The sequence below is a fragment of the Moschus berezovskii genome, chromosome 13, assembly GCF_049115385.1.
Source record: "Moschus berezovskii isolate FMDL1 chromosome 13, NW_MosBer_1.0, whole genome shotgun sequence".
Classification (NCBI taxonomy): Eukaryota; Metazoa; Chordata; class Mammalia; order Artiodactyla; family Moschidae; genus Moschus; species Moschus berezovskii.
In genome coordinates, this window is record NC_142472.1 from 57,943,856 (window position 1) to 57,965,990 (window position 22,135).

The 22,135-nt window shown below is 36.8% G+C and overlaps 1 protein-coding gene across 7 annotated transcripts in view; it reads left to right on the plus strand.

The window, feature by feature from the left end:
• FRY (FRY microtubule binding protein) overlaps nucleotides 1-22,135 on the plus strand; it is a 438,131-nt gene that overhangs the window by 336,091 nt on the left and 79,905 nt on the right. For all 7 annotated transcript variants that reach the window (XM_055426288.2, XM_055426285.2, XM_055426286.2 and 4 more), the window contains 11 exons: nucleotides 92-351; nucleotides 834-1,023; nucleotides 1,942-2,066; nucleotides 4,236-4,293; nucleotides 5,162-5,253; nucleotides 5,864-6,036; nucleotides 7,126-7,286; nucleotides 9,453-9,563; nucleotides 13,589-13,743; nucleotides 20,226-20,325; nucleotides 20,767-20,938. In XM_055426288.2, coding sequence (XP_055282263.2) covers nucleotides 92-351; nucleotides 834-1,023; nucleotides 1,942-2,066; nucleotides 4,236-4,293; nucleotides 5,162-5,253; nucleotides 5,864-6,036; nucleotides 7,126-7,286; nucleotides 9,453-9,563; nucleotides 13,589-13,743; nucleotides 20,226-20,325; nucleotides 20,767-20,938 — 1,597 coding nt within the window. The remainder of the gene's footprint in view (nucleotides 1-91; nucleotides 352-833; nucleotides 1,024-1,941; nucleotides 2,067-4,235; nucleotides 4,294-5,161; nucleotides 5,254-5,863; nucleotides 6,037-7,125; nucleotides 7,287-9,452; nucleotides 9,564-13,588; nucleotides 13,744-20,225; nucleotides 20,326-20,766; nucleotides 20,939-22,135) is intronic.

A 22,135-nucleotide genomic window follows, 5' to 3' on the forward strand; every position in this document is an offset into this window, starting at 1 on the left:
AGAGCACTGTGGAGGAAGAGGCACTGGGCAAGGCTAGGACATGGACCTTACAGCCCAGCATTGTGTCATAGCCTGCTTCTTGCACCTGCAGGCGACCCTACCCTTGACCCACAGCGTGGACCTGCAGTGGCTGGTGGAGTGGAATGCCGTCCTGGTCAACAGCCATTACGACGTGAAGAGCCCTTCCCACGTCTGGATTTTCGCCCAGTCTGTCAAGGACCCTTGGGTGCTCTGCCTCTTCAGCTTCCTCCGGCAGGAGAACCTGCCCAAGCACTGCCCCACCGCCCTCAGCTACGCCTGGCCCTACGCCTTCACGCGGCTGCAGTCTGTAATGCCCCTGGTGGACCCGAAGTAAGGGGCCCCTACACCTCCCTCTGTTCTGCTCGTTTTACCATAACTTCCCCCTTTTACATTTTATATTAGAGTTGGGGATAGAATCCTCTAGCTCCTGAACATGGCTTCCTAGGTGGCGCTAGTGGTTAAGAACCCCACTGCCAATGTAGGAGACATAAAGAGTTTCTGAACATCCTACTACAGAATTCTTAGTGTTGAGTAAAAACAGGTTAAAAGTTCATGTCTGGAGCTAGTTTTTTCCCTCCCTTAATCATCAGTGTGATTATCTGACTGTAGAATCTCAGCCTCTTACTGGTTGAAAGGGTAGTAAGTTCTATTCAACTCTCCAACCAATAGAGACATTCCCTGTCCAGACAGACAGTCCTGGACAGGTAATTGTTCAACTCAGTTGGGGCCCTTCCCAGCATCTTTGTTGAATAAGTGATACCTTAAAATCCAGAACTTAGTTTTCCCTCTTGTTTTCGACTCCATATTTCTAGTAGCCCAATTAATGCCAAGAAAACCAGCACGGCCAGCGGCGGAGACAACTATGTTACGTTGTGGAGAAACTACCTTATTCTTTGTTTTGGAGTTGCAAAACCCAGTATTATGAGCCCAGGACACTTACGCGCTTCCACTCCAGAAATAATGGCCACGACACCTGATGGTACAGTGAGCTACGATAACAAGGTGACATGACATGCTTCAGAAGAATTATTCTGTAAGGTTTTTTTTTAGCTTGTTTGTCTAGAGTTCACAGTGCTCATTGCACTGTGCCTGCCATCTGGAGTATATGGGATCAGAGTTTTCATCCTACACATTTCTAAATTCCATTGAGTGTTTGTGTGAATAATTTATTATTCCTCCCCTGACAATTGGGAAACTGAAAATAAAGGGAAGTTAAGAAACTTGCTGAACATCGTAGAGTGACTTGTATTTATCAGTGCCCTGAGGTTTGGTGTCCCACATACCACATTTCTCTCACGCCTCACCAAGTAGTCACCTTTAAACTGGGTCTTGATTAAATTATCTTGTTAAAGATGGTTTTGTGGATTTACATAGTTGTTTTTTCAATTAATTGATTTAAATTGGAGGGTAATTACTTTATATATGATGATTTTTGTCATACATCAACATGGATTGGCTACAAGTATACATGTGTCCTCCCCCCATTCTGAACCCCCCTACCACTCCCTCCCCACCCTATCCCTCTGGGTTGTCCCAGAGCTCTGACCTTGGGTGCCCTACTTCATGCATTGAACTTGCACTGGTCATCTGTTTTACATATGGTAATGTACATGTTTCAATGCTGAGATCCCCTGTGGCTCAGTGGTAAAAAAAAAAAAAAAATAGTTTTGTTGGTTTTTTTTTTAAAGAAGACTGTTATAATAAAAGTGTTCTTTAGATTTTGTGTTCCAGGTGAAAATTGCATTCATTGTGTTGTTTTTAAATTTACGTGTGTTTTTGTTTTTTTTTTTTCTGAAATGATGGCAGTGCCTTGGGATGTGGTTCAGTACTTGAAAACTGTTATAATGGAATCATCATTTGGTTAAAGGAAGCCTCAATTATCATGTTACCTCTTTTTCACTTTTCATCAACTTGTTTCAGGCCATAGGCACCCCGTCGGTGGGCGTTCTGTTAAAGCAGTTGGTGCCTTTGATGAGACTTGAGGGCATTGAGATCACAGAGTCCTTAGTTTTAGGATTTGGAAGGACAAATTCCCTTGTCTTCAGGTACGGTAATCTTGTTCTGAATTTGTATATACTCCTGCTCTCATAGTTACTGCTTCTAATTCAAGTTTGAGTTTGCGTGTTGGCATGTGCCTGGAGAGGCTGCAGGCTTTGCACAGTTTCCTTTATGTCCTCGTGGGTTTTCATGCATGTGACGTTGCAATTGCCTCAAATTTCACTTTCAGTCATTGCAACTCTGATTTTACCTTTCAGATGTTCTCTCACATACAGGCTTTGTTTTAGATCACTTTAAATGAAGTTTAAACTTTAAATGAAGTCAGTGTCAATCCCCAGTTAGCTAGACTATTCAGAGGCTGTAACATCAAAATAGTGAGAGTCTGCTCATCAGCCACTCATACAGCAGACTCTCAAAGGTTGAGCATCGACAGAATATTTTCAGGGGTGTCTGTGACATGTCACACATGCTAGTCTTCCTATAAGATGATGTGTCTGCCTTAAGAGAACCGTCATGTCTCACTGTCTGGATTCCTCTAGTCCAATAACCATTTCCTCTGAGGCAGTGTCAAAGCATTTTCAAAGAATCCTCATAAAATGTGAGTTTAGGCTGCCTCTCATAATTTTATTTGGCAATAAAAGCCTATAAGGACAAAAAAAAATCTTAGTTTTTGATTTTCATAGAAAATGGAAAGCTCCAAGCATCTGTGAGAAACTTGTTGGAAAAATAAAGATTAATGAGACATTTTAGAAGCAACTGAAAAATATGTTACAGTATAGACTCAGATTTTATCCTTTAAAAATGTAACTGAGTTCTGACTACTTGAGTGCCAGTTAACCAGTGTTTTACTACTTATTGATCAATTAGTTAAGACAGTGCATCATATAGAAATACTGCGAAAGGATAGTAAAAACAATTACCTAATGTCTTTCTCAAAGAACCTAAGGCTCTTTTGCACATCTTACCCTCTCAGTATTCCTAGGAACAGGAAAGATGATGCAATTTACCAGCCACCTGGATGCAGAAAAATTAATGTCTCAGTGCCCTCACTGGTAAAATTGTTACAATAAATAAAAATAAATTATATATCTCTCTAATTAAAAAACTGGTATAATTATAGAATCTATCTTACAGATTTATTGAGGGTACTAAATGTAAAAATGTACATAGTAAATATTTCATAAAGGATTGCTATTAGATGAGGAGACCATTAGTGTTATTTAGTAACACTGACACTATTAGTGTTATTTCCATTTCTTTGATGGAGAAATTCTAGCATCTGTATTGGAGGAAACTGGAATGAGATGCAGGATTTCTGTTTGTCAGGAGAGAATGCCATAGTTTACCTTCCTTGGATTTCCCTGTGTTTAATAATAGTACAAAATATTCTGCCAGAAAATACAAGATTTTTCAAAGATGGAGCAGATGATGGACAAAGTACCTAGCCACAGGCTAGACCTCCTAATGCTGTCTGTTATGACAAAGCAGTTCAGAAGTTAGTTTCTAAAGACGACAACTGATTCGTGGGTATAAAGCTGAGAATTTGATAACATGGGAACAGATGGAATTATATACATGTAATATCAGACATGTATTGATATGAAAAAATTTGTTTACTTTTACTACACAAGAGAAAAGGTTTTGATGAGAACCTCAATATTCAAATACTTGCAAAAATGTGCATTCATCATCTAGCTCAAATAAAAGAATCTATCTCTGAAATTCCAAAAAGACTTCATTTTAAAATGAACTCTTAAGACAGTCTCCTGAGTACAGATTCCAAAAGTGGCACCATAGTCATTGCATCTGTTTTTCTTTTGCTCTAATTGAATTTTAAAAATCTTATTAATCTTCATTCCCACAGCCTGTGAGAAAGTGCTTTGAATTTAGTAAGCACTTACAAAATATTGTTGACTTAATCGTTCGGGTAGGGGATTTTGCCATAGAGTCTCCAGAATATTAAATCAAAATCAAGTCAACAAATGTGTAGTGAGTCCAAATTATATACATAGCACTGGGGTAAGACTGGTTATACAAAGTGCAGGCCGCTGCCTGTTCCTAGTTCAGCACATGACAGGGGAATGGAAAGGCAGGGGAGATTTTGATGTCAGAAGTAAAGTTTAAAAAGCAGATTTTGGGGGTTTGACTGGATATATAGTGACAAAGTTGGTGTCAATTAATAATGAATTCTAAATGCTGACCTTTTTCATTCATAGAGAATTGGTAGAAGAACTTCATCCATTAATGAAAGAGGCTCTGGAACGAAGGCCAGAGGTAAGATTTTGAATTTGAATAATTAATGCCTTGGTTTATCTGGACAGTAGTGTGAATTTAAACCATACCCAGTGGTTTGTTGTCAAGAGTACAAACATATTAACATGCTTTTAACAATGAATTTTACTATTTTAACATTGGTTATTTTCATTATTTGAGTATTTAGTATAATCCGGGTCCAACTTTAAAAGATTTTAAGTCCTAAGTTTGTGAAAGAAAAGGAACCTAAATAATCATATGTATGTTAAGATATTATAGTCTTTTTGCAAAAGTTTTGAGTTAAGATTGAATTTTGGTTTTTAGTCCGTTTGTTTATTTTTTTTACAAGGAGCTGAGAAACCAGGAACATTATTTGTTTCCTCTAGTATATAAAGCTCTTTCTTCAACATTATCTTCCCTGAAGTGAACTCTGAAAAGGATAAACTTATAACGTAGCAGAATAAGAAATTAAACAGAGTAAGACTAAAAGAGAAGCTTCCCATGTAGTAGATAAGATACAAGAAGTAGCGGAAGCTCGGCAGTTTGAGCAAGAACAGTGTTACCAGATTTGGTGCAACTACTAGTGTCCACAGTGTTTTTCCACTTTATTCTGATGCTTTAGTTTTTCAGCAGTGTCTGGGAGCCTCCAGGAAATGAGGCTCGTTGACTCTCAACATTTCCGGCTCAGATATTTACTGACCCACTTGTTATCTGTTTCTCTATAGCTTGTGATAACAAGCATTTCTCTAAGGATTAGGTAGAAAAAAAGTACTTTTTTGTCTTTTGTGTTTAGAAAATTAAAAATGACTAGATTACATCTTTCTTTTTTAAAGCAGAGTTGACATTATTGTGTCCACATTTATAAGTGATATTACCTCTTTCTAAACAGAACAAAAAACGCCGAGAACGGCGAGACTTGTTAAGGCTACAACTGCTTCGAATTTTTGAACTTCTGGCTGATGCTGGTGTCATAAGTGACAGGTAGGAGGGAAATTATACTGAGCTGAACTCTGCTCATTAAACTGATTTATTTGCCCTTTTCTCCCCCCTTTCTCTTTTCTTTTTTTCCTATTTTTATTGAGGTATAGCTGATTTACAATGTTGTTAATTCCTATTGTATAGTGAAGTGATTTGGTTATACATACACACACACATTCTTTTTCTTAATATTATTTCCATTATGGTTTATCAAAGAATTTTTTTAATTGGAGGATAATTGCTTTACAATGTTGTGTTAGTTTCTGCTATATAATGAAGTGAATCAGCTATACTCTACATATATCCCTTCCCTCTTGAGCCTCCCACCCCTCCCACACCCCATCCATCTCAGTCATCACAGAGCACCAAGCTCAGCTCCCTGTGCTATACAGCAACTTCCCACTAGCTATTCTATATATATATACACATACACTACTCTTAACTTTTACATAGAAAAGTCCAAAAGAGCTTGTTTTTTTTCATATACACTGCATATACATCAGGAACAAATTTAGCATGTGAGTTTCTCACAGTGAACCTTATTTTCTGTGAAGCATATATTACTTTGGCATTAAGACTAATGATCTAAAAGTTTCATTTCCTTTTGTTCCAGCACCAATGGAGCCTTAGAACGGGACACTTTAGCCCTTGGAGCTTTGTTCTTAGAATACGTGGACCTGACCCGCATGCTCTTAGAAGCTGAAAATGATAAAGAAGTGGAAATTCTTAAAGATATCCGGGCACATTTTAGTGCCATGGTTGCCAACTTGATTCAGCGTGTTCCAGGTACAGCAATGCATCACTGCAGATTACCTTTCGTGCTTGAAATGTCATTTGTGGTCCTCATTACTGTTTTCCTCTCTGAACCTACTGGCCTGTGTGCACGTCTGGGATGGGATCATTTATTTGTTTGGAAATACTTGAAGATATGTTTGAACAGATTGTGGGCATCCTGCACAGAGTTGGAAGGGGAACAATAGGAATTGCATCTGGCTTTGTGCTCATGGCCATTTCTATTCTTTGTTTGGTTCCCATCTGAAAATGAACCTGTGTGATTTCTGTCGGAAGAAAGGAATTCAAAGGGAACATTCACAGAGGCTTCATTTTTTCATTCTCACTCTGCTCACCTGTGAACACATAATCTCAGCAATATTTCTGCACGTGATATAGAATTCTATATATGTTAATAAATTATATGATTATTACATTAATATTATAATTATAATAATATGATTATATTATGTTATTTTTCTCATAGAACAAAGTGGGTCTAAAGCATTTTCGTCTAATAGAAGCAAAAGAGAATAAAAATAGTGTGGTGTAAAAATAGATTATTGTAATTAAACTTTTGTGACATAATTATAAAAAGCTGAAAGTCATCTGTTCTGCTTTTTCATTATGATTTAACATTATGAGGTTGTAAAACTTTATTACCAATTCTCCTCATTTTTGATGACCCTAAATTACAATTTAACTTCCTCAGTTAAGGAATTTTTGTTTGAAATAGACAGTCTATACATAGTATTTTACAGTTCTTCCTAAAGACACAGCAGCAGTTAAGAGAATATTTAATATGTAAGGAGTAGCTGAGTGGAAGGTGTTGCAGTTTTTTTAGACGTTACTTAGAAAATTGTCTGGGAATCTATTTTCTATTTTCCTGCTCTGAGACAAGATGCTATTGACTGACACATTAGGAGAGGAAAGAAAAATAGGCTTGACTTTTTAAATCCATGTTTCATTACCTAAAGAAGTCTTGAGTTAGAAAATGAAATTACTCCTTTCCCCAAAACTTAAGAATCATGCGTAATAGCAATGTCAACTGTATTCACTGTATTTTTCAGTATAGTAGACTCTTAGCCTGTATTTTCTCTCTAGTTCACCACCGAAGATTTCTCTTCCCCCAGCAAAGCCTGAGGCATCATCTTTTCATCTTATTTAGCCAGTGGGCAGGACCCTTCAGCATTATGTTCACTCCCCTGGATCGTTACAGTGACAGAAATCATCAGATTACAAGATACCAGTATTGTGCGTTAAAGGTAGGTCACCTTTGCCTCATGAATGACTTGTCAGATTGATGATCTCTTTCCTTAAACAAGCATGCCTTACATAAGGATAAAATAAATAATCTGGTATGACATGATGAAATACAAACACACATGCAAAAAAAATCAAGTATATACACCTATATAAATACATAACCTCACTCTATACATTCTAAATATCTATGCACTCTATACATTCTAAATATCTGCACATGAACAAAATAGAGATTTCTGTATAACCATGTAAATATTCCAATTTTGCTCATAATTTCAAAATGCAGAACTTTTCCAAGGTTCCATTTTTATCTAAAGATTTCTACTATATGAAAACCTTAGTTTTTGCTTATTTTTCCCTGATAGCTCAGTCAGTAAAGAATTTGCCTGCAATGCAGAAGACCCTGATTCAATTCCTGGGTTGGGAAGATCCGCTGGCTAAGGGATAGGCTACCCACTCCAGTATTCTTGGGTTTCCCTTGTGGCTCAGCTGGTAAAGAATCTGCCTGCAATGCGGGAGACCTGGGTTTGATCCCTGGGCTGGGAAGATCCCCTGGAGAAGAGAACAGTTACCCACTCCAGTATTCTGGCCTGGAGAATTCCATGGACCGTATAGTCCATGAGGTTGCAAAGAGTCGGACATAACTGAGTGACTTTCACTTTAAGTAGCTGCCTTGCCAATTAACTTTCAACTTAAAATGTATACGGATATAGGTATATATCCTCATGTTCAAAACCTGTGAAGGGCCACATTCTCTTTTTAATCTCCTTCCATCCTAGAAGACTCACAGAAATAAGCTTCTATACTACCAGGACTGTTGAAAATTTTCAGAACCATGATTCCTTACAGTTTAATTTCCTTTAGAAAACTAATTGTATGTTGACTGTGTCATAGATATCAGAAGTTGCTAACTGTCAAATTCAGCTTTGCCTCAGTGGAGCTAATATAAGCCATGGCCCTGACAATCATTTGGACCTATTAGAGAGTAAATCAAGATCTTCCCTTCTCTGGATGGCTGAGTCCCTTTGCTATCCACCTGAAACTATCACAACATTGTTAATTGACTGGCTTAATATAAGTTGACTCACTGGAAAAGACTCTGATGCTGGGAAGGATTGGGGGTGGGAGGAGACGGGGACGACAGAGAATGAGATGGCTGGATGGCATCACTGACTCTGTGGACATGAGTTTGAGTGAACTCCAGGAGTTGGTGATGGACAGGGAGGCCTGGCGTGCTGTGATTCATGGGGTCGCAAAGAGTCGGACATGACTGAGCGACTGAACTGAACTGCACTGAATATAAGATAAAATGTTTTCATTAAAAAAAAGATCTTCCCTTTTCTTGCTTTCTCACTACCTCAAAGGAACTAAAGTTTATATTCTTCATTTTTTTAGCTTTGATCAAAATCATAGTTATCTATTTCCACATTTTTCATAGCTTGCCAGTTTAGTGCATTAGTCAAATATTTGTTAAATTTCTGAGTTCAGTGTATTAGTCAAATATTTGTCATCAAAACAAAATTTGAAAAGCTATATTTATCATAAGCAGAATTCATTCACTTGAAATCACTGAAGGTAAGCTTATTTTAAATCCTGTGAAATGGTCATTTTGTTTTGACAGTCTCAGCCATGCATTATAAAGATTTATTATAAAAGTTACATGTCTATAAAGTTCAATTTATGGGTTTTGACTGTTGTATAAAGAGACAAAATTGGCAATCTGGCTTTTTTTTTTAATTGAATCTACTAAGGAATACTTTAAAACCTTATAGACATAACTGCTTTAAAAGCTGCTGTTGCTGCTAAGTTGCTTCAGTCATGTCCAACTCTGCGTGACCCTATAGACGGCAGCTCATCAGGCTCCCCCGTCCCTGGGATTCTCCAGACAAGAACACTGGAGTGGGTTGCCATTTCCTTCTCCAAGGAAAGTGAAAAGTGAAAGTGAAGTTGCTCACTTGTATCCGACTCCTAGCGACCCCATGGACTGCAGCCCACCAGGCTCCTCCATCCATGGGATTTTCCAGGCAAGAGTATTGGAGTGGGTTGCTGTTGCTTTAAAAGACCCTTGTCGTTTATAAATCTGGTAGTTTGTGTTTTAAAGTCAGTTGCGTATCGTTCAGTCATGCCAGGATTCATTTGGTGGTTGTGTTCTGTTTTGTTTCCAGGCAATGTCAGCAGTGTTGTGCTGTGGTCCAGTGTTTGACAATGTGGGCCTTTCCCCAGATGGCTACCTATACAAGTGGCTTGACAACATTCTGGCTTGTCAAGATTTACGAGTAAGTACTAGCCAAAAATACATTGTTCTAGATGTCTTGATTGTTTGTCTTGGTTCGGTTGGTACTGACACGTCTAAACATTGTTTACAACACAGTCTCCTCACACATTAGCCACAGAAGTGTAGGTTTGTTTGTTGCTTACATTACACTATGATGCATCAGAATAAAAAACATAGTAACGTTTTACCAAAGTTGACCATAAACCAGACCATAAAGCAAGTCTCCACAAAGTTCAAATGATTGAAATGACACAGACAGTATTCTCTAACCACAGCAACACTAAGCTAGTAATAGATAATAAAGATAGTAAAGAAATACTTATCCAGATACAGTGATTTAAAGAATATGTAAAAATAGAAAGAGACAAATATTTTTAACTGAAGAACAATGGAAACACTACTTATTAAACATGTGGGTTGTAAATAAAACCTTGCTTAGGATGAATCATATATTGGAAAGAAAAAAGACTGAGATCAGTCACCTAAGCATCCATTTCATCAATTTAGAAAAAGCGTATCAAACTCAAAAAAAGCACACTGAAGGAAATAATAGAGATAAGAGTACAAATTAATTAAAGAGAAAAAATTACTAGAAATGGACATTTAAACCAAAAACTTAAATTTGTTAAAAGACTAATAAAATTAGTAAATCCATGGGAAGTCTGATCAGAAAAGATAAGACATGTGTCCTCAGCCTCAGAAATGTAAAGGGTCATTACTACAGATGCTAAAAATAAGACAACATATAAACATCTTCGTGCCAGTAAACTTGACATTCTAGATAAAATATAGACAAATTTCTAGAAAACACAGCACAAATGGAAAATCTAAATAGTCAGATAAGTAGCAAAGAAAATCAATCTATAAGTGAGAGTGTTCCCACAAAGACAACTTTAGGAACAGTTGACTTTATGGATTAATTCAACACTTAAGAAACAAATTGCAAAAAAAGAAACAAATTGCAAAGATTTAATACAAATCCTTAAGGAGAAAACATATCGAAAGGAAACACATCTGGATATATGTTATGAGACCCACATAACCTTCATACTAAAACATTACAAGGATTTAATAAGAAAGACAACTAAAGGGCAAATTCATTCTTGAACACAGATATAGAAACTTTAAACAAAATATTAAAAAATTGAATTAAGTGATATATTAAAAAGAGGATTCCTCATGATCAAGTTGGGATTATTCAAGAACTGCAAGATTGGTTTAATAGTCAAATGTTCTTCAATTCATTTGTATATCAATTATATTAATAAAGTCTCAGGAAGGAAGTATCATCTGATCATCTTAATAAGATACAGAAAGAAAATTTAATAAAATTCTACATTCATTCACAAGGACAATTCCTAATGTAACAAAGAATAAAAAAGAACTTAGTTTGATAAAGGGTATCTTAAAAAAAACCTATTGTAAACATTGTACTAAATAGTGAATATTGAAAGTATTGTCTGAGATTAGAATGACCCAGGAAGCCCACATTTCACTACTTCTATCAACATTATACTAAAGATCATAGCCAATGGATTAGAAAAGAAAAAATAAGATAGCAGGAGTAAAAAAGAAGAAACAGTTTGTACAGAAACCGATACACAGACTTAGAGAATAAATTTATGGTTAACAGTGGGGAAGAGTTGCAGGGAGGGATAGCTTGGGAGTTTGGGATTAACATGTATACACTGCTATACTTAAAATAGATAACCAACAAGGACCTATAGTATAGCACAGGGAACTCTGCTCAGTACTGTATATTAACCTAAATGGGAAAAGAATTTGAAAAAGAATAGATACATATGTATGTATAAATGTGTCACCCTACTGTACACCTGAAACTGACAAAACACTGTTAATGAACTGTATGCCAATGTAAGATAAAAATGGGAAAAAAGAGTTTGTGGATTTAAATGTGAAAGCAGAAACATTAAAGTTTCTAGAAAATAAAATAGGATAATGTAATCCCTAGAGTTAGAGAAAGATTTCTTAAACAAGATGCAGAAATTACTAACCATCAGGAAAGACTAATTAATAACTTCTCTTCACCAAAAGACACCATTAAGAGTGTAAATAGGCTGGTTGTAGAGTAAAAGAAGATATTTGCAACATAGAGCCAACAGAATTCTTATCTGGAATATATAAAGGACCTCTACAAATAAATAAGGTAAAGACACTCATAAAAAAAAAATGAACAAGAGAATTAAACAAGCACTTTACAAAAGAGATTATCCAGTACATGCAATGTAAGACATATGCAGAAATATTTAAAGCAGTATAATGAGGTTGACTCACTGGAAAAGACTCTGATGCTGGGAGCGATTAGGGGTAGGAGGAGACGGGGACGACAGAGAATGAGGTGGCTGGATGGCATCACCGACTCGATGGACATGAGTTTGCGTGAACTCCGGGAGTTGGTGATGGACAGGGAGGCCTTCCGTGTTGTGGTTCATGGGGTCGCTAAGAGTCGGACACGACTGAGCGACTGAACTGAACTGAACTGAATGAAGTCAAGAGCTGAAACAACCCAGATGTTCATCAGTAATAGAATGAATAAATTGTGGAGCAATCATGAATTAGAATATCATTCAACAATGAAAACAAATAAATGTAGATGACTTTTAAACATAAATTGAGTGAAAGACATAAAATTATATATATTACATATTAATACTATAATTCCATTTAGATAGAGTTCAAACAGCTCAGACTATTCAGTGGTGGTAGAAATCAGGATGCTGTACTCAGTCACTCAGTCATGTCTGACTCTTTGTGACCCCATGGACTGTCACCCACCAGGTCCTCTGTCCATGAAATTCTCCAAGCAAGAATATTGGAGCAAGTTGCTATTTCCTACTCCAGGGGATCTTCCCAACCCAGGGACTGAACTCATGTCTTTTGTGTCTCCTGAATTGGCAGGCAGATTCTTTACCACTGTGTCACTTGGAGAGCCCAGAAATCAGGATAATGGTTATCCTTGAGGAGGGCTTCCTTGGTGGCTCAGATGGTAAAGAGACTATCTGTAATGCAGGAGACCTGGGTTGGAAAGATCCCTTGGAGAAGGGAATGGCAACCCACTGCAGTATTCTTGCCTGAAGAATCCCATGGACAGAGGAGCCTGGAGGGCTACAGTCTATGGGGTCACAAAGAGTTGGACACAACTGAGCAACTTTCACTTTTACTTTCTTTTCCCAACTATGCACCAATAAAAAAAATTTTTTTTAAGTAATTTTGATAAACAGTAAAGTTCTAGGCCCATATATACCCTATGTTATAGGGTATATAACATAAGAACAAATAAGCCATAATTTTTCCTTCTCCAGTGTGATTGCTATGGATGGGAGAATGAATAACTTCAGCAAGAAGTAGGAAAATGTTACTTTCTGAGGGGAAGATAACCCCCAGACACCAGGCTTGTCATGGATGAATGTGACCATCCAGTATTTAACAGTAGCTTCAAGAATCATCAGTCAATGATCCTGATCTATTTAGCATGACAATCTTTTCATATGAAAGTCTGATTAAAAAGTGTTTATTGATAGCATATTTCTTTTTCAAAGATTGTCAGCTAAGCTGTACACAGTATATTTAATAATCAAGCCTAATAAACATACTCCTCTGATCTTTTTCCGTAAAAGATTTTGTATGCATAAAGGCTTTCCTTTTATATATTTAATTTTTTAAACCAAATACATGTATTTTTCAAAAATATTTTAAACAAATATTTTCAAGTATTAAATATTTACCAATGAAGTCTCTGTCACCTTTTCAGAGTTAAAAATAGAGAATGAGTGGACCCGGTATGACAGACTGACAGTGACTCAAACTTAGTTCATACGTTTCAATTTCCAGTTCCAATATTGCATCCTTTTAAAGACCTTTTTGTGGAATAAAAATTAATCAAGATGGATGTTCAGTCTTCACTTTCCTTTTGCCCAATTTACATTCACTAAGCCCGATTTTTGTGTCTTTCCCTAGAATAATCTTTCATTAAACATGAGGGATTGCTTTCCTCCTTGTATTCAGGTTCATCAACTTGGCTGTGAGGTTGTCGTCTTGCTGCTGGAACTAAATCCTGACCAAATAAATCTTTTCAATTGGGCAATTGACCGATGCTACACTGGTTCCTACCAACTTGCGTCCGGTTGCTTCAAAGCCATAGCTACTGTGTGTGGAAGCAGGTATGGATTCTTTAAGTGGAAGCTACTGGTCACTGACAACTACAGATTAAGGTTTCTCTTCATCATTTTGAGAACTGATTGAGAATTGAGAGCTGATTGTTTTTTCAAATACCCAAGTGGAGTAAATTCTAAGGAAATAGAAATGGCCTATCCTTCCCCAGAAGATAGACTGTTCTAAGTTCACAACTACATTGAGTTTTCATTCTACCAGGAGAATGGTTTGTAGTTCAAGCACCCTTCTTTTTTAGTTGCCTGGAAATTTATAATGAAATATTAGAGCAGGCTTTGAAAATGACCAAGATTTCGTTTAAGGAATTTCTAGAAATATTTGTGACAAGTATGAAGTGTAAGCCCTTCAGCCATTTTGAGACCAGGAAATAACCTAAAAACATTAAATCTCTCTTGTACAAAACTTGAGAAAGGAAGAAGAGGGGGGAAAAAAAATGTATCTCCTGGTATTCCAGAGATTATGCTTTTAAAAACACTGCCCTCGCTACGTAAGTCAGTCATTCAGCAGAGTCATTCATCTCTACAGTATATTGACATAATTTCATAGCTAAAATGAAAGGGTTAATAAAGGCTCCCAAGATTACAACAGCTCTTCCCAAGAAAGAGCTTATTATGTATTACAAATAGAGAGAAGGCAGCCCACCTTTATTTTTGAAAGGACCCATATAGACTGTTAATTGTCCCTTTTAATTAAATATGGCATTTTAAATAGCTATCCTGAGCTACCGGATAAAGGGAATAAAAGTAAATTCATTTTAAATTCCAATCTTTTATGGTTCTAAATTAATAAGAACAGAATTTTAGAAGACATCTACTTTCAATAAACCTAAAATGAACATGCTATTTAAAGAGACAAGTTTCTCTTTAGTATTTTTCTTTTATGAAGATGGTAGATAACATTTCATGTCTATAGCATTCATCTTCCATAATCTTAGTAGTAAAATTTTTATTATACACAGATTTTAATTTCCATAAAAGTCATGTCAGATGATAATCTAAACTGTCTGATTTTCCATTGGTTTATTTCTTGGTGTTAGCAGTACTAAATGAATGACATTTATCCTATAGGATATTAACAAAATAACATTTTTTAATAAAATTCTCTTTCTGTGAAGGATTGTTTTATTTTCAGGTATTTCAACATTCTAAAAACAAATTTCTGCTCTTTGATTTTAAAGAACATATTTATTATCTATGACTTGGACCATAAGTTCATCTGACAAAAGAGGAATAAGTTTCCTCTCTTTGCTGCCCTTCTCCCAGTGAACTTCGTCTGAACTGTCTTAGTCAAATTAATTTCATTGCATGGCCATCTCATAAAATATCACAGTGCATTCCTGTGAATAAATCTAGGTTTTTTTTTAGGGAGCACAAATAAATGTTTTTATGAATTTAGCAATATAATTTCACTTCCAATAATATCCCAGTCACAAAAATATTAGGTTATAAAGCTCTCTGTGTTTAGAGTAGGTTTTGAAAGATAGCATCCTAAAGTATTTTGGTTTCTTAAACAAATATTGCCCATCAACTTACACTCATGACACATCTATTCTAAGGAAAGGTCAGGGCCAGATGCTGCCATGGCTGTGACCTCTCTGCTAAGACGGTGACCAGCACTTGTCATTTCTCACCACAGGGATGTTCAGAATTTCAAGTTTCAGCTATGGCCTAAATTTGCTCTCTTTTCCCATAAATTCTCAGTCTCTGTAGTTTAGATAAGTCTCCAGATTTGTTTGAGCAACTTTGCACTTAGGTTTTCAGAATTTTTTTCAAAAGCACTTCTGATGTTTTAGACTTTGTCTTTTGCAAGTTTACTTCTAAAAAACAACACCCAAATCACTTATGAAATAATCTGTTCCTGAAAAGTCACATACAAACTAGATCATGTTTTAAATTCCTGAAACAAGGTATCTGAACAGTAACTCCTACAAGACATACTCTAAAGCAAAGAATTCTTCCTGTAAAGTAAAATAATTACTTCATTTTAGTATATATATAATAATTATTATATAATTACTATATATATAATTACTTATAACATATGATCATATATTGGCTGTATTTTTGTAGGAATGTGACAACTTTTAGGCAGATTCATTTATTAAGGAACCACTTGTAATTTACTTTAAAATACCTAAAAGATTTAACATTTTAAAAATGTAATTAAATTTTCTACCTTTAGAATGAAAGCAATTTTTACATAGCTAGTATATAAATCTTTATATTCAACAGTTGTGATAGTAGGAAAAAATGGTTCTCTGCATTCTTTTCAGTTCCTTTTATTTCTGTAAATGTGTGTGTTGTGAGCTTGCTGGTCTCCAGTCAAAATTATAACTGTAATTATAACTACAGTCTGACTCTGCTGATATTGAGAGATTTGGAAGTCGGAGTGGAACGTGAATAAGACCAGGGAAAGTGAAGATAAAAGTAGAAAGTGATCGTAAAACTGATAATATTAGTTTTGAAGGCTTTTTCATGATATGTTTCATATTTGAGTAAAAGCTATTAAATGCAGCTCAGTACTATAATTTAGCACGAAAGATAATAGTTCACCTGTTAGGCAGCATTAGTTCCAATAACTATTTGGCTCCTGTGAATGTTCTCATTAATTTTTCCATCAATTCCAAATTATATCACTTTAGAACAGATTAGGAAATTGAGAAAGAGACTAAATGGCTTTCTGAGGTTGTAAACCAAGGTAAATAATGTGCTCTCTATTAAAAGTATAGACCGCTTCCAATCACTGGCTTAATTCAGCAGAATTCTCTTCACATTTAATTAAATACTTAAGAATTCTATTGTTTCCACTCTTATTCTCCAGCATACTCCTCAAATATATTTAATATGTTTTAAAAGTATATACAAGATCAAAGTTTTAATTTTTAAAGAATTGTGTTGGGTTTATTTTTGGAGGTGGTTTTTATTGTCATTGTTGTTTATATGCCTGTCTTGCCTTAACTATAAATCTTCCCTAATTTAAATCAGGTACAGCAAACTTGAATTCTTTTTTTTTAATCAAGTTTTTTTTTAATTTATTTATTTTAATTGGAGGATAATTACAATATTGTGATGGTTTTTGCCATATATCAACATGAATAGGCCACAAATGTACATGTGCCCTCCCCATTCCGAACCCTGCCTCCCACTACCCTCCCCATCCCATCCCTCTGGGTTGTCCCAGAGCACCGGCTTTGAGTGCCCTGCTTTATGTATCAAACTTGCACTGGTCAGCTATTTCACATATGGTAATAGACATGTTTCTGTGCTGCTCACTCACATCATCCCACCCTCGCCTTCTCCCACAGAGTCCAAGAGTCTGTTCTTTACGTCTGTGTCACCTTTGCTGCCCTGCGTGTAGGATTGTCAATACCATCTTTCTAAATTCCATATATATGGGTTAATATAGTGTTTGTCTTTCTGACTTACTTCAAAACTTGAATTCTTAAAAGTAAATGCCCCACATTTCTTAAGAGAACAGCATCCATCTATTACCAAAGAAGACAGGGAAGCTTATCTTTCTTGAATTCCAGTCGTACTCCCTAACTGGTGATATGCGGCCCCATTTGGTTGTGTCATCTGGAGAATTTCGGGAGAGCACTGAGTTTGGGAATCTGGACTCTGGAAACATAATGTCTTGAGATTGAATTCTAGCTTAGTCTCTCATTAAGCTGTGTGATCTTGAACAACTTACTTCAAATGCTTACTCATTTGTGAAATACAAGTGGTAACAGGGTTAAGGTAAGGATTAAAGAAAAATAATCTCTTGACCAAAGATCTAGCACATAGTAAGCACCCTGAAAACACTATTATTATTCAACAGCTATTGGAGGCAAAGAGCTATGATGTAATCATATCAACTAGTAAAATCCATTTCTCTTTAGAATAACTCAAAGTTATCTTGAGTTTCATCAGTTAGTTCTAGATAAGCCATAGCTAATGGATATCTCTCAAATTCTTCAAAATTTCCTCTCTTTCAGATGAAAAAAAAATTTTACTTTCTGAACCACATCTACCTTTTATATTTATTTTACCATTTTATTTTTATTCTGTATGATCATAGCTGTGTTTTATTCTTCCACTGTCTATGCTGAATAATTAAATACTGAAAAATGTAAGATTCTGTTTCTAAGCCTGTTTTAAATGTCTGAGTACAGATGTTTTATTTGTGCTCTTGCACTCGTTGGAGAGCTTTCTGATTTTTTCCTTCTCTGGGTTTCTTTCACTTTCTGTATCTGTATTACTTCTTTCAGTGTAGTTCCCCTTCAATTCCATAACTCAGTTTTAAGCAGCTGATTGAATTCCCTGATTACATGGTAAAGGGCATAACCCTGTATAAAAGGGCAGCTTTGTCTACTCTTCTCCTGCCTTTAAATCCCCAGTGATCCCTAGTAGTTTCCAGTGTTTATTTATATAAAAAATATATGTATTAAGTCCCAGAATCAGAGACAGCAGTGTACGTAAGACATCTCTGCTACTGTAGGGCTTAGAAGAAAGTTACCTTTCTGTTTTCACAGAAAGGTCTGTTTCCAGATACTGCAGTTCGTAACAATTCTAAATTAGACTACTCATGAAATGACCTATTGTGGAGTGTCTAGGAGGTGGACAGCACAGTGGATAAGTGTTTGAATTCTTGGAAGTCAAACAAATCTGGGATGGAATCCAGGCTCCACTCCTTCTCCCTGACCTTGGATGAGGACTTAACATCTCTAAGCCTCACAGGCTTGTTGTGAAGATTAAGTCAGAAATCTTGGTAAAGGATGTGGTATGGCAACTCGCACAAAGTCAGCATGTCATAACATAAACATTACCTATGGCTCATCACCATCCTCACCACCATCATTTGGGGAGCGTTGCCCAGTTTCTCATCAACCTCATGCATTTTTGTTCATTTAAAATTATAGTCCTAGAAAAGTAATCATATTAGAGTGCTAATTGGTAAAACCACTTTGGACGGTAGTATAGAAGCAGTATCTACCAAAATTTTAAGTATCCCCTTGGACCCTGCACAACCTTGTCTAGAAATCTGTTCTAAAGAAATACTTGCCCGTTTGGTGTTTGCGAAGTTATCATAGTGAAAAAAAATGAAAATAACCCTCAAACATCTGTCAGTGTGTGTCTAAGGTTGGCTTTCCCAGGAAATAGAACCCTGCAGTGGAGATTTGAGTTCAGGAAATTTATTAGGGAATGCCCTTGGGATCAACGTCTGTGAGGAAATGAGGGAGACAGGACCTGGCAGAGGAAAGAAACTTCAAGCAATCCCACGGGAAGCACTGCTGGGGAGCGTGCATGACCTTGGTCTAGGCAGTTCCCAGAGAAGGATTCAACCAGAGAGATCAGCCTCCAGCATGGTAGTGGGAGGATGGAGCGCCTCTGTCCTGTGTCTAGGCGGCACAGCATCCACGACAAGAGTGGTTATTTATGGTTTGTCCATACTATCGAGCAGGGCTTCTCTGATGGCTCAGATGGTCAAGAGTCTCCCTGCAGTGCAGGAGACCTGGGTTCGATCGCTAGGTCAAGAAGATCTCCTGGAGAAGGAAATGGCAACCCACTCCAGTATTCTTGCCTGGGAAATCCCATGGACAGAGGAGCCTGGCGGGCTACAGTCCACGGGGTCACAAAGAGCTGGACACGACTGTGTGACAGACACTAGATACTGTAGACTGCACAGCTACTGAGAAGACTAAAGTGAGCCTCATTGTCCAGTGAAACATGGACACGTAGGTAGTATAAGCACATTTAGGTTTAAAATCCTGTGTACTGGGGGAGGGGTATTTTGACATGTATAATCTTTCAAGAAGCTATTCTCTATGCATAGAATGCACCCCATGTTACCCCTTCCATGGTCTTGCTAACAATCCCCATGTCTCCTGGTGCTTCAAGACTCAGTTTACTTGTTTCCTCCTTGGAAGAGTGTCCTCTAACCCCAAGTCTGATGTAGTGTCCCTTGTCAGGATTTTTGTATCATCTACAGACAATCCCAGGTTCCTCCTCATAACTAGACTGTATAGTTTGTCTCCTTAACTCAACTGTGAGTTTCCCTTAAGAGAAGGCACCAGCCTGACTAACTTAGTATCATCAGTATCATCAGATACTTAGTATCATCAGTACTCCATACACCAAATGTATTGGTGCTCAATACATTTAGACGGATTGAATGAAAATATTAAATCAGTGAGCTGTTGAGTTTAGACATACTGTCTTCCGTCTTTTCCTCTTGTTCTTGGTTTTCATCAAAAATCTGTTAGCAATAGGTAGACTTTTGTGTTCATTAAGCTGATGTGACAATATTCAGTTTTAACCTCAGAGCAATTTCCCTTCGCCTAATAAACAGCAGATGAGGATGGTGAAATGGGCTTGGGAATGTCATTAGTGTGACTGAGGTCAGTGTGCTGTCTAGAATTTTGAGAGGTAATGATTTATCAAGGTTACTAGCCAAGCTATCCCATAATCTGTACTGTTTTGTTTTGTTTTAGGAATTATCCCTTTGACATAGTGACGCTGTTAAACCTTGTTCTGTTCAAGGCCTCTGACACCAACAGAGAGATTTATGAAATCTCCATGCAGCTCATGCAGGCATGTATCACTGACTACAAAGAAACTTCCATCCCTGAACACAGAAAATGGAAGTGGTAGTTGATCACTGGACTGCTGCTTATTGACACACATTCATGTATTTCTGCATATCACTGGTGGATATGATGAGTGATAAAATAATACTTAATTATCTGCAAACATAGGCAGTAACTGATGCTTTTTCCTTTCATACAGTATTAAAATATGCATTCATTAGTTTTATTACAAAACTGTATTCAATATAAATACTCTTGAGATAGCCAGCCAATGCTTTTTCATACTGTTTATAACTTTCATATTTCTTTACTTTTATTGTGGACACGTGAGAATGGTATAATTTTAATAAGTCATAGTAGAAAACTGGTAACAATATTGTCTCAGTTTTACAAATATGCATTTTTACATGTGTTTATGTCAAGCTACTCTCCTACTTCTTTATAGATCCTTGAAGCAAAGCTTTTTGTGTACTCAAAGAAAGTAGCCGATCAAAGACCTGGCAGTATTCTGTATGGGACACACGGCCCATTGCCACCCCTCTACAGCGTGTCACTGGCCTTCTTGTCGTGCGAACTGGCCAGGATGTACCCCGAGCTCACTCTTCCTCTCTTCTCAGGTACCGTGCAACAGTCAGTCATGGCATGTGTGATCCTTTCTGCCCTAAGTATTCTGACTTTTAAAATTCTAGTGTAATTGAGAGTCAAAATTATTGATAATAAATTCGTCAATCAAAATTGCATTGAGCTAAGTTCAGTTATCCTTGGAGCAGGAAATGACAACCTGCTGCAGTATTTTTGCATGGAAAATTCCATGGACAGAGGAACCTGGTGGACTTCAGGGGGTTGCAAAGAGTTGGACATGACTGTGTGACTGAGCGCATTTGCAAGTTCAGTTACATATAAAAGTAAATTCTAGAATATCCTTATATATAAAAGAGTGTGTTTATCTAAAACAGTGTGGGTATAAACAAACATAGGACAAATGTGAGGATGCGTAAATGAATCATAATCACTGTGTATGTAAAATTTCCTCAAGAAATTAAATATGAGTGACATAATTTTATCCCCTGGAGGGGGAAATGGCAACCCACTCTGGTATTCTTGCCTGGGAAATCCCATGGATAGAGAATCCTGGTGGGCTGCAGTCCATGGGGGTCACAAAGAGTCAGACACGACTGAGCATGTGTGCACGCACACACGCTCACACACACACACACACACACCTTCTAATACAAGTAATTGCTGTCAGTTGCTTTTTGTTGATGATGTTGATGGTATTTTGCAGCTTGAATGTTGCTACGTATATAATTTGTTGAGAGTTTGATTTAGGGCACAAATTTACAAGTAATCTTTGTGAATAATGTTTTGGAAACTCCATTTATTTGAGATAGATTAGTGACATCCTTGCATTGTGCCTGAAACAGTGGGAGGACTCAAGAAAAACCTTTTTGATAAACTAATTTTCTTCTTAGAAAACTAACGTTTATTTTTCTTCACTTCGACCAAGATTTGAGTGCTGCCTGTATGCCAGGCACTGTGCTTGGATCCTAGGAATACAGAGGCAAATAAAGCAGTCTCTCCCATCAACGTTTCATCGTCTAGTAATAAAGAAAAATGTACAAGCATATGATTGTGATACACTGTAGCATGTGTAATTTTAAAAATTACACTTCTGTATGAGATGCACATTCTCTCTATGAGATGGAAAATCAAGAAGTCATCAATTATTGGGTCAAGAGTATCAGGAAAGACTTCCCAGAGAAGCTGATGTCTGAGCTGCAGTTTGAAAGAAGAGTAGAAATCTGCAAAGCAGA